The sequence below is a fragment of the Acanthisitta chloris genome, unplaced genomic scaffold (assembly GCF_000695815.1).
Source record: "Acanthisitta chloris isolate BGI_N310 unplaced genomic scaffold, ASM69581v1 scaffold41902, whole genome shotgun sequence".
Lineage (NCBI taxonomy): Eukaryota > Metazoa > Chordata > Aves > Passeriformes > Acanthisittidae > Acanthisitta > Acanthisitta chloris.
Genome location: NW_008662908.1, coordinates 7,064 through 20,291, shown reverse-complemented (window position 1 = coordinate 20,291; position 13,228 = coordinate 7,064). Strand labels below are relative to the sequence as shown.

General features: G+C 53.1%; 1 protein-coding gene across 1 annotated transcript in view; it reads left to right on the top strand.

The window, feature by feature from the left end:
* Window positions 1-13,228, top strand: part of SZT2 (seizure threshold 2 homolog (mouse)) — a 56,845-nt gene that overhangs the window by 40,174 nt on the left and 3,443 nt on the right. The window contains exons 50-68 of the mRNA XM_009070772.1: window positions 108-305; window positions 670-839; window positions 1,027-1,193; window positions 1,627-1,724; window positions 2,576-2,708; window positions 2,823-2,950; window positions 3,200-3,330; window positions 3,814-3,996; window positions 4,436-4,706; window positions 4,908-4,987; window positions 5,328-5,453; window positions 7,056-7,261; window positions 7,384-7,477; window positions 8,844-8,924; window positions 9,311-9,385; window positions 11,683-11,896; window positions 12,132-12,315; window positions 12,623-12,745; window positions 13,006-13,228. Coding sequence (XP_009069020.1) covers window positions 108-305; window positions 670-839; window positions 1,027-1,193; window positions 1,627-1,724; window positions 2,576-2,708; window positions 2,823-2,950; window positions 3,200-3,330; window positions 3,814-3,996; window positions 4,436-4,706; window positions 4,908-4,987; window positions 5,328-5,453; window positions 7,056-7,261; window positions 7,384-7,477; window positions 8,844-8,924; window positions 9,311-9,385; window positions 11,683-11,896; window positions 12,132-12,315; window positions 12,623-12,745; window positions 13,006-13,228 — 2,885 coding nt within the window. The remainder of the gene's footprint in view (window positions 1-107; window positions 306-669; window positions 840-1,026; window positions 1,194-1,626; window positions 1,725-2,575; window positions 2,709-2,822; window positions 2,951-3,199; window positions 3,331-3,813; window positions 3,997-4,435; window positions 4,707-4,907; window positions 4,988-5,327; window positions 5,454-7,055; window positions 7,262-7,383; window positions 7,478-8,843; window positions 8,925-9,310; window positions 9,386-11,682; window positions 11,897-12,131; window positions 12,316-12,622; window positions 12,746-13,005) is intronic.

The window sequence follows — 13,228 nt, the reverse complement described above, 5'->3', positions numbered from 1 at the left end:
AGACCACAAGCTGCCACTTCCCTGCTGCCACCACATCCCCTGGGGCACCTAGGAGGGCTGGTGAAGGCAGGGTTGCATAGCCATGCAGGGCTGCCCTTTCCCCACAGAGCCCTGCGTGCTGGTGCGCCTGGATATCTGGGAAAAGGGCAACATCAGCCTGCTGCAGCTGTCGGAGAAGCTGCGCGGGGCCCTGCGTCATGCTCTCTGTGATGCCGTCATGGAGTTCCTTGTGCTGCCAGCCCCGCTCTGCATGGAAGCTGCCTGCCCCTTGAGTGCTGCAGACCTGGAGGACCTGAGCTCTCCAGGTGAGAGCTCAGCCAGGATGGCCACCTTGAGCCTCCAGCCAGCCTTGCTCCTCCTGCCTGGCCTGCAGGAGCTTAGCTGTGCCAGGGGGAATCAAGTTGTGTGGACCAGGAGGGAGGAAGCTGCTCTCCCCTCTGCAAGCTGTGGTATGTGATGTCTCAGGGAAGATGCATCATAGATATTAGTGTTGGAAGAGATATTCAAAAGTCTGTGTGCTCCCCAAGACTGAATCCACTTTGTTGGATGTTACTGAGGGCTGTCCCTTGTCTCTAGCCAGGCTCTGGCCAGACACAGCAGAGTGCATAGGAACAACAGCAGCATTGCAGCAGGAGGCTCTGGGGAGTCTGATTTGCTTTGTCTCCACAGGAGGCCTAAGGAGGACCATGTCAGAGACCAAGGGCCTGGCCCTGGCCAGTGGTGGGGCTGGCAGGAGCTGTCCTCCACCCTTGCACTTCACCTCTGCCCCTTCGCCCAGCTCTGGAGAGCCAGTGACACCCACGAGCAAGCTGACACGCCGCAGCTTGTGGGACATGCTGGTAATGTTGCTGAAGGAACCAGTAGGGAGCAGGGCCTGTAAGTCCTCGTGATGTGTCAGGCCAGGAGGAATGCAGGGGAGGAATCTGACTGGGGGTGGGAGGCCAGGCTGGCCACAGGGACTTTGAGAGCAAGGCATTGGCTAGGCTGTATGTGTGCACAGCATTAACTTACCTCTTTCTCCCCTAGAGCAAGGCAGAGCCCTCGGAGCTGGGCAGCCCCAAGACTACCGATGACATTGTGCTGGAGAGGCCAGAAGAGGCTCGCACGAGGCGGCGGCCCAAGACTGAGAATGTCAAACAGCACCTGAGCCAGGATCGGGCCACAGCCACAGCTGAACTGGAACAGGCACAGAGGCAAGCACAGCCTGCAGGCTGGGCAGCCAGAATGTTGTTCCCTTCATCTGCTGTGCGTCGGTCTGCAGCCTGACATCCTGCTGGTTCTCTGTGTCTCAATCCTCTGAACCACATTCCTTTTCCTTGTAGTTTCTCCCTTACATAGACAGTTTAGAAGGACTGCCTTCCACACACAAAGCTTATTGCTGGAGTGCTGGTGGGAGTACAGGTGGTTCTTTCCAACAGAGATCCCTTCTCTGCATTGTGGGGCCCTGTGTAACATCTGACACCCCTACGGCTACTGACCAAGAGTGACCCAGCTCAGGGATTGTATTAACCCAGAAAGGAGGTTCCTGGGGCTCTGCTCTGGAACTAGGAGGGGACTGATGCACTTTTGTGCCTTCACTGCTGTTGGCTGATCTGGTATAACTGTACTTCCTTTTCCTCTTCCCAGGCGCCGAGCCTGCCAGTTGGAAGAAGGGGATGTAGGTACCATGCACCCGCTCTTCAATCAAACCTGCCAGCAGTGGATGTCATTCATGAACCACCTGGGTATGTGTCTCAGGCCCCAGCTTCTCCAGATGGGCTGGGAGAGGGCCTTTCTACGCAGAGCTCTGAGGACAAGTCCTCATATGGCACCATCTGTCTTCATCCCTTGCCAATCTCTGCCTAGTTGCACACCCTGTCTCTCCCCAACTCCACCAGTCCCATTGGTCTCAGGGCCAGCATCAGCATTTGAAAGCTGTTGTAGTAGTCCTGTCCTGTGTCTGTGCATCTGAGCAAACCTGCTAAGGCCCATGATTACATCTACCATGCTCCAAGTCCAGGGTTTGTTAGACTTGGCTGCAGCTCCATTGGAGAGACCTGGATTTCAACAACCAGCTGTGGTAGTGATTTAATTCCCAGATGTAGCTGGGATGAAGGATCTGAACTGCTGCAACATTGCTCTGGGACTATGAAGTTACATGGGAGACAGTCATGCAGGGAGGGAGGAATAGGAGTAGGGTTGCACTTCATGTGATGGGATTTGGGTTTGTGTGGCTGCCCGGGTTGCTACTTTCTGATTACTTTTCATCTTGTTTGTACATCCTCTCATGCTCCAGCTGGCAAGGTAGAGCTCTTCTCTTCCTCTGGTGAGGAGTAAGCCAGGGAAAAAGGAGTAAATGGGGGAATACAGCTCTGTGCTCATAGTCAAGGTCTACTTCAGGGAGTCTGATCCAGGTCTACTTCAGGCCACAGCCTGAAACCAGGGGTTATTTCAGCCTCTGTCTTCTCCTCCATATAAGGTTCTTGTTCTCCATCTCTGCCTGCCTCAGTCTCTTGGCCCTCTCCCCAGCTGATGTGGGCAGGATGTGACTCTGGGGCAGCTTGGCACCTAGTCCTACAGTACCTCTTCCATGCAGGGTGCCCATCAGTGCAGCAGTGCTCATTGGAGATGGTTTCCCGTTTCCTCCTGTCCTCCATCCTAGTAGAAGTGGTGAACCTGGTCACTGCTCTGGCGAGCGACACCACTGTCAAGGTGTTTGAGCAGATCTGGTGAGTTGCACGTTTCACAAGCTGCTGTTTGGCATTGCAAATGTTGATCAGCTGTGCCAGCCTCTGCTCCCACGGCTCTACTCATCAGCCACCTTTGGGGCTCTTCCTTTGCAGCTATCATCGGGGCACTGCCTTCCTGCCGTATAAGCCTGGCCAGAGTTCCAGCCCTCGCCCTGCAGCTGTCAGGCACTTCATCCTGCTGGGACGCAACTTCCAGCAGTGGCGTTGCAGCACAGAACAGGGTGAGTGCCTGGCCATGGTCCCCAGGACTGTGTGCTGGGGTCATGTTTGATCAGAATTCCTCTCCTTGCTGGGAGAGACCGCTTGTGGGTTGTCTGGTTTTGCCTCCGGAGACCTTTTTCTCAAATTTGCTTGTAATTGCTTATTTCAAGAAAAGCTGAGCAGTACTGTGGCATGGCACCTTTAACGGCATGTGGGATGTAAGAGCAGGATGAACTGGTACTGAGGGTCATAACTGTGGCTTCTTGCAGCTCACAAAGGGCTCCAGCGCTTTGAGGCCATGGAGCTCAGCTCGGCAGAGAGAGGCTCTGATCCCAGCCTTGTTGGTCGAGACCTGGTGCCCCGGCAAAGATTCCTCTTCATGGAGATCATTGACAAAAAGGTAAGGATGTTGTCTCCTGAAAGGCTGTTCCCAACTGGCCTAGGGCTAGAAAGAAGAGAGGCAGAGTGCCTCTGCAGGCAACCAACCAGCCTTCTGTAGAAAAGAGTCCTCCAAAGCAGCTGTGCAGGATGTCTCTGCTTGTTCTACAAGCAGAGCTGTGGGTTCCCTGCAGAGCTCTAGGGAGTGCCATAGGCAGCAGGTCTCTCTGTCTCTGCCTTATATCCCACTGTGGGCTGTAGTTGCCCTTTCCCTCCTCACAAGGCCCACACCAGGCTGAGCACTTGTGCTGCCAGTGCAAACACCACCACCAGTGCTGTGGCTGTTAACAGGGGGCTGTGAATGAGCTGTTGTCACTCCTGTCCCAGCCTGAAAATAACTGCAACTGCAGCAAGTACTGCCCAGAACACCTGGGGCAGCTTGTGTCACCATGCAGGCCCTTTCTGAGATGGCCCTTCAGCTGTTCTCCCACTCCTTTCTCTCCAGCTGACACTCTACACCTACAACTGGTCCCCAGACCTGGGGGCAAACCTGAACTGCTCCCTGACTCGCCTGTTGCAGTGGCAGAATGCCCGGTCCCACATCGTGCACTGCCTGCTCAGCCAGAAGATGGGACTCTTCCACCACCACTGTTTCATGGACACACCATGGCATGAGGACAGCAAGCAGGTCGGGCACCCGTCTGGGCAGGGCAGTCCTTTCTTCTTCAGGAGGGTCCTGGGCAGTTTGGGAGTCTAAGGAAGGTTGTAGGCATCTGTGCTTTAGTATGCCAGTTGGCAGGGTGTCTCCAGCCACTCACATGTCTGACTGTGACTGTGTCCAGCCAGGCTGTTGCTGTCTACTCCTGGAGTGGAAAGGGAAGCCAGGTTCTGCTGCTGGCAGCACTTAATTGTGACTGAATTAATTAGGGTGAAGAAGGCTGGGGAATGGGCTTCCAACTACACATTAGGAACATGCTGGTCCCAGGCCTGCTTTCCTTGGGACTGGTAGTGGAGAAGGCTAACAGAGATGCCTGCAGATAGCCAAAACTGGATTTACTCCGTTCTTGTGGCTTCTTGCTCAAAGGCTGGCATTAAGGAGGCTTTCATGGTTGTGTCTGCTTGACTAGGAGCCAAATCCTTTCCTGAACTCCACTTTGGAGGTGGATGCACTGATCCGGAGCTCCTGTCCCCCACCTAGCAAGGAGCAAGGCCGGCTGAGCAGCTCTGCCCGCAGTCTGCCATCTCTGCACTTCCATCCCGATGTGGTGCCCTTTGATGAAGCTCTGCGGGATGTTACCACCATCAAGCGCATACCCCATGGGCCTGACTCGGGACCTTTCGACCCTGTGGCTTGGCATGGGGCCCAGTTCCTGGAAATCAAGAGCATGGAAAGGAAAGGTAAAGCAAGGGGGCTGATATCACGAGAGCCTGCCTAATCATCCTGTTTCTGGAAAAGTAGCTCAGAAAGAGCAGAACAAGAGTTTTGACAAGGGTCAGTTTTCTATGGGAATGGGTTATGGCTGGTTTAAGTGGGAGTGAAGGAGAGAGTCAATACTTGCAGTAGTGATGATGCTCTTGTGACTGCTCTCTTCCTGCCAGAACTGGAAAAACAGATGAAGATCGAAAATCTCTTTGTTACCTGGCAGCAGAGATCAGCGCAGTCCAACATGCCTATCAGTGTGAGTGCAGCCTGGGTGGGTGGTAGACTGAGCCTTATTACAGCACACTGGGCACACCAGCTTTCCTGTGGCAAAGGGGAACACTGGAGCTCTGAGCACAGTGTATGCTGGGGATGGTGCTTGGCAGTAGAGCAATTCTGTGTGCTTGAACTTTTGGGGTTGCTGGGCTCTAGCACCACACTTTGCCATAGGGCCTCACTGCCCAGCACTGGAAAGGCTGTAAAGCCAGGGGGATCCCTCTAGCATTTATCTCTGTGCAGCAGTGTAGTATTGTGGACAACTTGTTCCCAGGCTCGATGAGGGGTGTGCGCTGTAACCATGCCCCTCTTGTGCCATGCAGCTGGCAGACCTGGAGACCCTGAAGCAGTCCTCACGCCTGGTTCACTACTGTGCTACCCCCTTGCTCTTTGACCCAGCCTTCCGGCAGCAAATCCAGACTGACCAGCTGGGCAAGGTAGAGGGAAAGGTGAGTGTCAGCAAGCACCAGTGGGGTTGGACTTTGTGCACTGGGACAAAGGATGGCTTTGCAAGATTTTGCCAAGACAGGACTGCTCTGAGCTCACTCCTGCATTACAGGATGAATTTGAACCCTGTAAGATGGAGACTGAGAAAATAGTTGGGTCCTCAAAGCCTGCAACCACACCATGGGGAAGACTGATTTCCTTTTCTGCCCAGAGAATTCAGGGCTGAGCCTAGTGAAGCCATCAGAGAGCACTGTCTGGTACTGATCTGTTGGGGAAGCAAAACTTCCCTTATGCATTCAGCAGCCAGACCTGGTAAACCTTTCCTGGACCCAGCGAATAATGGGAACAATTGAAAGCAAACCAGCTGAATCGTGAGCAGGTTGCAACCTGACAGACTCTAACCGGTGCAGATCCCATACCGGCTGTTCATGGTCTGTACGTGTGTCAGAAGGGACAAACAGGCTGTTGTAATTTATCAAAATGTCAAAAGGATTCTGACAGGGTCTTTAAGCAGAGGTTGCTACAGAAATTGAGCACTCAAAAGTGAAAGACAAAGTATCATCACAGAATGAAAACTTCACTTTGTTTTTGGAACAGAGCAAAGTGAAAATTGGTTATTGAATTTGAAGAGCCTGGCAGCAGGGGTTTGAAGGTGGTGTATTGGGTTCTGTATTTCTAGATCATTTATTGGTACATATGAGATGCCAAGCTGTGCAGTGCTGTAGGGCTGTTCAGATTGGTCAGAACAGAAAAAAGACTGCAAGGAACTCGAGAGGCACCTGAGTAGCCTGTGAAATGAGAGCTATTGTGGGAGCTGGGACCTGTTTCCCAGTAAAGCAAAGCACAATGTGGAGAGAAATTTGATCCTCCTGTATTGTACGCTCATTGCAAAGCCTGTACAGAACAAACATCTCAGTGGGGTTCTTCAGTTTGTGAACATGGATACAAAAAACACACTGGTTAGAGTACATCAGAAAGGGTGTTAGTGTAATGGGTAATATGCCAGTAAGTTTCTAAAATACTAGTGTATTAACATCTTCATCTGGACAGGAAGCGTGAGACTAAGCACCTTGTGGCAAAGGCACTGAACTGGAGAGACTTTGAGAAGGTTAGAGAGTAGCTGGAGAGATGCCAGTAAAGAGACAGCTCCTGTGGTAGGTGGAGCAGATAGGCAGGCTTGAAGTTGAGAGATCAAGAAAAGAAACCTCTCACAGCACAAAGAAAAGGAGTATCCAAGACATCAAAAGGAGAACTGAAAATGTTTAAAAGGAAACGCTATTCTTTTTCAGTTGCTACTGAACTGCTCATAAATCCTGAGAAGTCAGCAGGATTCATAAGGGAATTAGATTCTTACCATGGCAGTGGGAGCTGAAGCTCTGTTGAGCTTTGCATGAAGTAGCTTGGGTCAGTCCATGTCTGGGTAAATCCTGGATCTTGTATTTTGGCACGTGCACTAGGACAGTGTTTGGGGAACCAGCTGTCCGCTCTCTTTGGCAGAGAGATCTGCCCTCCACTCAACCTGGGCACCTGGTGGTATCTCAGTGAGTGCCCTCTGCAGGGGCCAATCACAACAAGTCTCCTTAGGAACTTATTTTTTGTTCCAGAAGCGCCACCGCTCAAATGACTCTACAGCTTCAGGAAGAGACCGCAGCCACAGCTGTGACTCTGCAGAAGCACTGCCCTGCAAGGTGAAGGAGGAGCCTTGGCTGCAGGAGATGTGCAATACCTTCTTGCAGCAATACATCCAGTACCTGCAGAGTATGGGCTTCATTCTGGTCCAGGTGCGGCCACCCTCACCTACCACTCGCAGGTCAGTGACATTCTGGGAACCCTGTTGTTGGAGAAGAGCCAACACATTGAGCTGTGTCCTGGTTTGACACAACAGGAGATCTTGGCTCCCCTACTCTAAGCTGTCTCTGCTGTCATTTCCAGTAGCACAAGCCGGATCCGAGCTCTGGCAGCAATGGGTGTGGAGGGAAGAGGGTCCTTTTCCTACACGAAGCCGAAAACAGAAGGGAGTCCAAAGGTGAGTGCATGCCTGTTATGGGGTGGAACTGGGATGGAAGTCAGGCTGTGGAGGGAGCAGTTCTCTTGGTTGGCTTAAGAATCAGTTTCAGGCAGAAAGGATGTGAGAGGGCAGAGAAAGCACCAAAGCCAAAAAAAGTCTGTTAGACCAGCACCACCTTTGGGCTATCAGGTCAGATAAGAGCTCCTTGTCCTCCTGTGTGTCCTCCTGCAGGCCTTGGAGGCTCTTCTTGGGACTGGGTGGAACCAGGGCAAATCTCAAAAGGATGGCAATAATTTGGAGTGGCTCAGAAAAGGAACAGGGGTCAGGACAGCTGCCTTTGGGTGGGATTCTGGAGGTTTACCTGTCAGAAAATCCTCAGTATCTATGGCTAAGGGCAACTCTGAGGCAGAAGAATCTCTTATTTAAAGTGAGATGAATGCTGAAGTGGAAGAAGTTAGAGAAGATAAGGCTGGAATTGCTCTACTGTGAGAGCAGACTGAAGTTCCTCATGTCTAAAGAAGTGACAGCTAGGGAGGCACTGGTCAGAGCTTTACCAAATTGCAGCTAACCTGGAAAGGGATTGACCCTTTGCTGCCTTATTCAGTACAACACCTAGAGACCATCAAATAAAAGTATTTGGAGCCAGTTTCAAAACTAAAGGAAGTGTTTCTTTGAGCAGCAGCTAACTGGTCATCATCAAAAGATTTTGTGAACACCAAGAGCTTACATGAGTCTTATTAATGTGAGCTTACAATACAGAATAGGTAAGTACCTGGAGGAGGAATCCATTGGAGGACAGGTAGGCCGAAACCACCTGTGGCTCATGGAATCACCCATGAACAATGAGACTGTATAGCATTTAATCACCCTTTTCTGACACTTTACTAGCACCTGACTTTGGCTGATGTGGGCACAGGACTGTGGATAAGACACCTTGCAGTTAAAATGAGAAGAGAGTAGTCCATTGAGACAAAACATGGCAAATGAATTTGCTGTCAGCTAAACTCTGCTGTTAGAGACTGGATATCTCCTATAGCTGCTGTGTCAGGCAGATGTGGTTGTCCAAGGGAAGCCTCATCAGGGAGTGAGGTTCTGTGGGCAGCATCATTCCTTGGCCCACAGTGTCCTTGAACCATAGAGATAGCCTGGCCTGAGCAAGCAGGAGGTGAAGGGAGAAGTGTGCCTGGTGTGCTCTCTCAGAGACTGTTTATTAGATTTGTTAGGATTCTTTTCACTGTTAACTCTGGCATGTCTGCTCTCCTTGCTCCAGTGAGGTTGTTCAGTTAATGAGGCTCCTCTATTCCACCTCTGCCACAGAGCCTCATGGCAGCCTTGCACCCTAGTGTGCCTGGGAGCCTCTTGAGCTTTGTCCTTCTCTTCCCAGAGCACAAGCCCTGCTGTTGCCACCTACCATCTACAGAGAGCTCTTCCAGGTGGGATTGTACTCATGGAGTTGGCCTTCCAGGTAAGAAAGAACAAGAAACAAAGTATGATGTCTGGGGGTTCAGGGATAGTCTTCAGAGGTGACAAAGGGAGTGATGAGGAGTGCAGCAAGGACATGTGATTCTTCACTTCTTGTCCTGCTTCTTCCATGAAGTACTTTGGATCAGCTGGAGGTCATTCTGCAGGGCTCAGAGCAGTAAGAATTGCCTGGGGCAGAGATAGTAAATGGCTCAGCACCAGTTAAGGTGCTCTGTGCTCAGCCACATGTTGGCTGGTTCAGACAGGAGGGGAGACAGAACATGGGGCAAGAGTGTCTGGGACCCAGCCCACAGGGTGAAGCACAGAGGCTATGCTCCTTCCCTGGAGAGGCCCAAGGCCTGTGCTGTTCTCACATGCTCTCTCCTCCAGGGCTGTTACTTCTGTGTGAAGCAGTATGCGCTGGAGTGCTCGCGGATCCCCATGGGCCAGTCTGTGAACTCTCAGGTAATGGTTTTGCAGGCACAGCTGGTGCTCCTTAGGGTCAGGGGATGGTTTGGGGGAGGCAGTGATCTCTGGAACAGAATGGGCATTTCAGGTGTAGCAAATTCTGGAGAGCTCTGCTCCCTCTTCATGGAAAAGCAGAACTGCACAGAGCCTTCTGCAGCCACGTGCCTGCCACAGCATGGTGCTTCAGCAGATCTGGAGTGCAGTGAAAGGGGTGGGAGGTTTGGCAAGAGGATGACTCTTGTCCTAGCCTGGGGAACAACACAGAGCAGACTGGGGAGGCATAGGAGTAATTCTGGCACAGATGTGACTGCTCAAGGGAAAGTCACTGCATGAAAAGCCAGAAGCTCTCTGCTTCCCTTGGAACAAGAAGGAAGCGGAATGGGAGCAGGGATCTGTGAACATGATTGTCAGAAGAGATCACTTTCTGCACCATGAGCCCTGGTTCTTTATACCTCTGTGCCTTGCTCTACAACACTGGGTTTCCTGCTCCCTTCTCTCTGGTGTGTCAGAGTGTCTCCGGCCTATCCTCAGGGCACTGGGTGGCTGTCTAAAGGCTGGCCAGCTCCAGCCTGTCTGAGACAGGAGGCATGCATGACTATACTGTCCTTTCCAAGGTGGCTCTATAGCAAGGCTGCTTCTTATGTATGCCAAGAGTGGCTCTCCGAAGCTGAGAGCCTGCCAGGCCCTTGTCTGAAGGTTTGCTGAGCCTTTCCTGGAAAGCTCACGCACGCACAGGGCAGTGTTACCAGGCTGCATCTGGCGCTGCAGGGAACATGCAGGCTCTCTGGCTGACTTGGGGGAAGACTTTGCCTGGTTTTGCAGTGGGATAGTCCTGGGAGCAGCGGACAAGAGGCGTGGGAGTTGCTACAGTAGCCTGGCCAGCCTTCCCGTACTCCGGGACTAACCCACAGCTCCCTCAAGTGGGGCAGTTGAGCTCCTCTGCCCCTTCTCCCCCTTCTCCCCCCTTCCCACCTTGGGCCTGTGCAGGAACAGGGCTGGGCAGTGCCTTATCTCTCTTCCCACTGGCTGTGCATCTCTCTCCATCAGGACACTCTTACAGTCAGAGTTCGCAGCAAGAGCTGCATGGGACCCAGCTCCATCTCTGAGTCTGCGGTATGTCCTCTCCTCCCACTGTCACGCTGAGCACAGCAGGACCTGCCAGTGTAGGGCTGAATGTTCCACTGGCTGTGCTTCCACTCTTCCTGCCCCAGCACCTGGCTACGGGAGCTGCCTCTTGCCTCCTGTGCCAATGCCTTCCTAATAGTACATACCACAGTGGGCAGCACAGCTTGAGAGGAGGATGGGGTGGGCTCCAGATGCTGGCATGGGGGCAACACCTTGCGTTTCTTGCTCTTCAACCCACCTGTCCTGGGGCAGGGCTGTAGGCTCCTCTCCAGGCTTGTCCTGGCTATGCAATTTGCCCTCTGGTTCATGCAGCAGCCTGTTCTCCCAGTGCCTCCTACCTGCTGGTTTTCCCTGCTTGTCCCACTCTTAAACCAAGGGATTGTGATGTGGGTCAACTGCCCAAAGGTGTCAGAGAGCCAAAAAACTGTGGACTCCTGTCATGAGGGCAAGACTGAGGCCTTCACCAGTGCTGTCCCCTGGCACAGTAGCTGCAGTTGTGCCAGGAGCATGGCCAAGGGTGACTGTTTGAAGGGTGGTGCTGCTCCGGTGAAGAACTGGCACACTGTGCAGCTGGTGATGGCCACGTGCTGGAGGGATCCTCTCCAGGCACAGCTGTGTCACACCAGCCATCGCTGGGGCCTGAGTGCCTGTTACTGAGCACAGGGCACCTGCTACTGTTGCCCATCTCTGTGTCCAGCCACTCTACACAGGCCCCTGTGCTGCCTCCTGCTCTCAAGGGACATCCAGGGAGTCTTTGCCTGTAGATCCAGAACTTGCTGGGACTTCATCTCTGGTGTGTCCTGTACCCACTTGAGGACTAGGCAGTGCAGAGCAGTGCTCAGCTGAAAGGAGGCTCTGTCCACAGCCATGTGGCTTTCAGCTCAAGGTGAGGATGAACCTCAAGCCAAAAGGGAGGCAGTGCCGATCAGTCTGTGTTGCTACTGGAGACCAGGATGAGGTCAAGTGTGGAAGGAGTCACCAAGCTGGATCACTTGGGGCCAGACCTACTGGTCTGCTATTTGCACTATGCACACAGCTTCTAGGCTGCATCCAGCTCTGATGCTGGGGCAGCTGCACTGGCTCGGCCGTGCCATGTTGTCAGCAGGGCTTTGCGGGAGGATGTGAGGTGCCTGGTAACATTCCTGTCTTGACTCCCTGTCCCTCCGCAGCTCTCTATGCTCTTCACAGAGGAGTGTGACAAGGTGCGGGATCTCATGCATGTGCATTCATTCAGCTACGACTTCCACTTGCGTATAGTCCACCAGTATCTGCTGGGCTCCCACATGACTCTTCGCCAAGGCTACCATCTCACCAGCTTCCTGGAGGATTTCATTGCCCACCACCCTGACATTCCCAAATTTGGCCGCAACCACGTTTTCCAGGGTATGTAGCTCAACTTGGGGTTGATGCGCTTTACAAATAAACCTGACCTTTGGAGTATTCAGGGAGATGACAGGATGAGTGTGACATGAGGGCCTGAGCTCCAGGGGAACTCCCTGCTGCCCTGTTGTGGAAGGGAAGTGGGTTGTTCTGTCCTCAGAGTAGTTTGTAGGACTCTGCTCTGCCCAGGTAAGAGGCATGGAGTGTCTCCTGTGATGGCAATGTGTTTTCCCACTAGGCACACTGGCCCTGCCCACCAACATGATCACTGCACACCAGCTGTACAACTACATCGCTGACCACGCCAACACCTACCACATGAAACCCTTGCGCATGGCCCGTCCGGCCACGGGCAGTGACAACAAGAAGGGAACACCGGGCACAGAGCAGAATGAATATGCACTGGTCTCTATTTGGAACAGGTGAGTGCACCTGCTGCAAGTTTCTGGAGCTGCTGGAGATTGATGACACCTGCCAGTCCCGGGGACACTGCCCCAGGATGCCAGCAAAGCTGATGATCTACACAGTGCCAGACAGCAGTTCTGGCCAGCTCTTCTGAGATGGCCAACAGGGATTGCATGCATGTGTGCATGTATATTTGACATTTCCCATAGCACTTCTGAGGAGTCCGCTCTGTGGAATTCCCTGTGCCCAATGGTTCCATTGTTACCAAGAACTCTGGGGGAACAAAGTGAGGTTCCCTTCATACTGATGTGTTTTTTCTCCCAGCTCGGGCTCCTACAAGGACTCTGAAGGTCTACGTCATCATGATGACTTCGATGTGTCCCTTCTGGTGTGTCACAGTGCAGCACCATTTGAGGAGCAGAGTGAGGCAGAGAGACGCATGCTCCGGTGAGCCATGGGGCCCCGTGACACCAAAGCTTCCTGGCTGGGGAGGAGGGCTCTGGCGGGGACTGGCCCTGTCTGGGACAGCACAGGCAGGTTTCTTGCTGTCTGGGGAGGATCACTGTGGGGGCCTGGGCAGTGTGGTATCTGTCCATGTCTGGGCAGAGAAGCATCCTTTCTGCCAGGGACAGGCCCGTGGTTTGTTTGCTGTGCGGCTGAGAGGGGAGCATCCTTTCCCCAGGTCACAAGTGTCTCCTTGTTCTCAGTTTGCGCTTCTACGTCATCATGACTAGCCAGCGGGAGCTCTTTCCCCGGCTCACAGCCGATATGCGACGGTTCAAGAAGCTGCCGCGCTTGCAGCGGGAAGTGCTGGAGCCTGTGGTGGGCCGAGCGGCCTGGGAGGCAGCAGAGCCAGAGACGAGCGTGGGGCGGCAGCTGCCAGCAGAGCGGGAGCTGTGGCAGGATGTGGAGGACAGCAGTGAGTTCTAC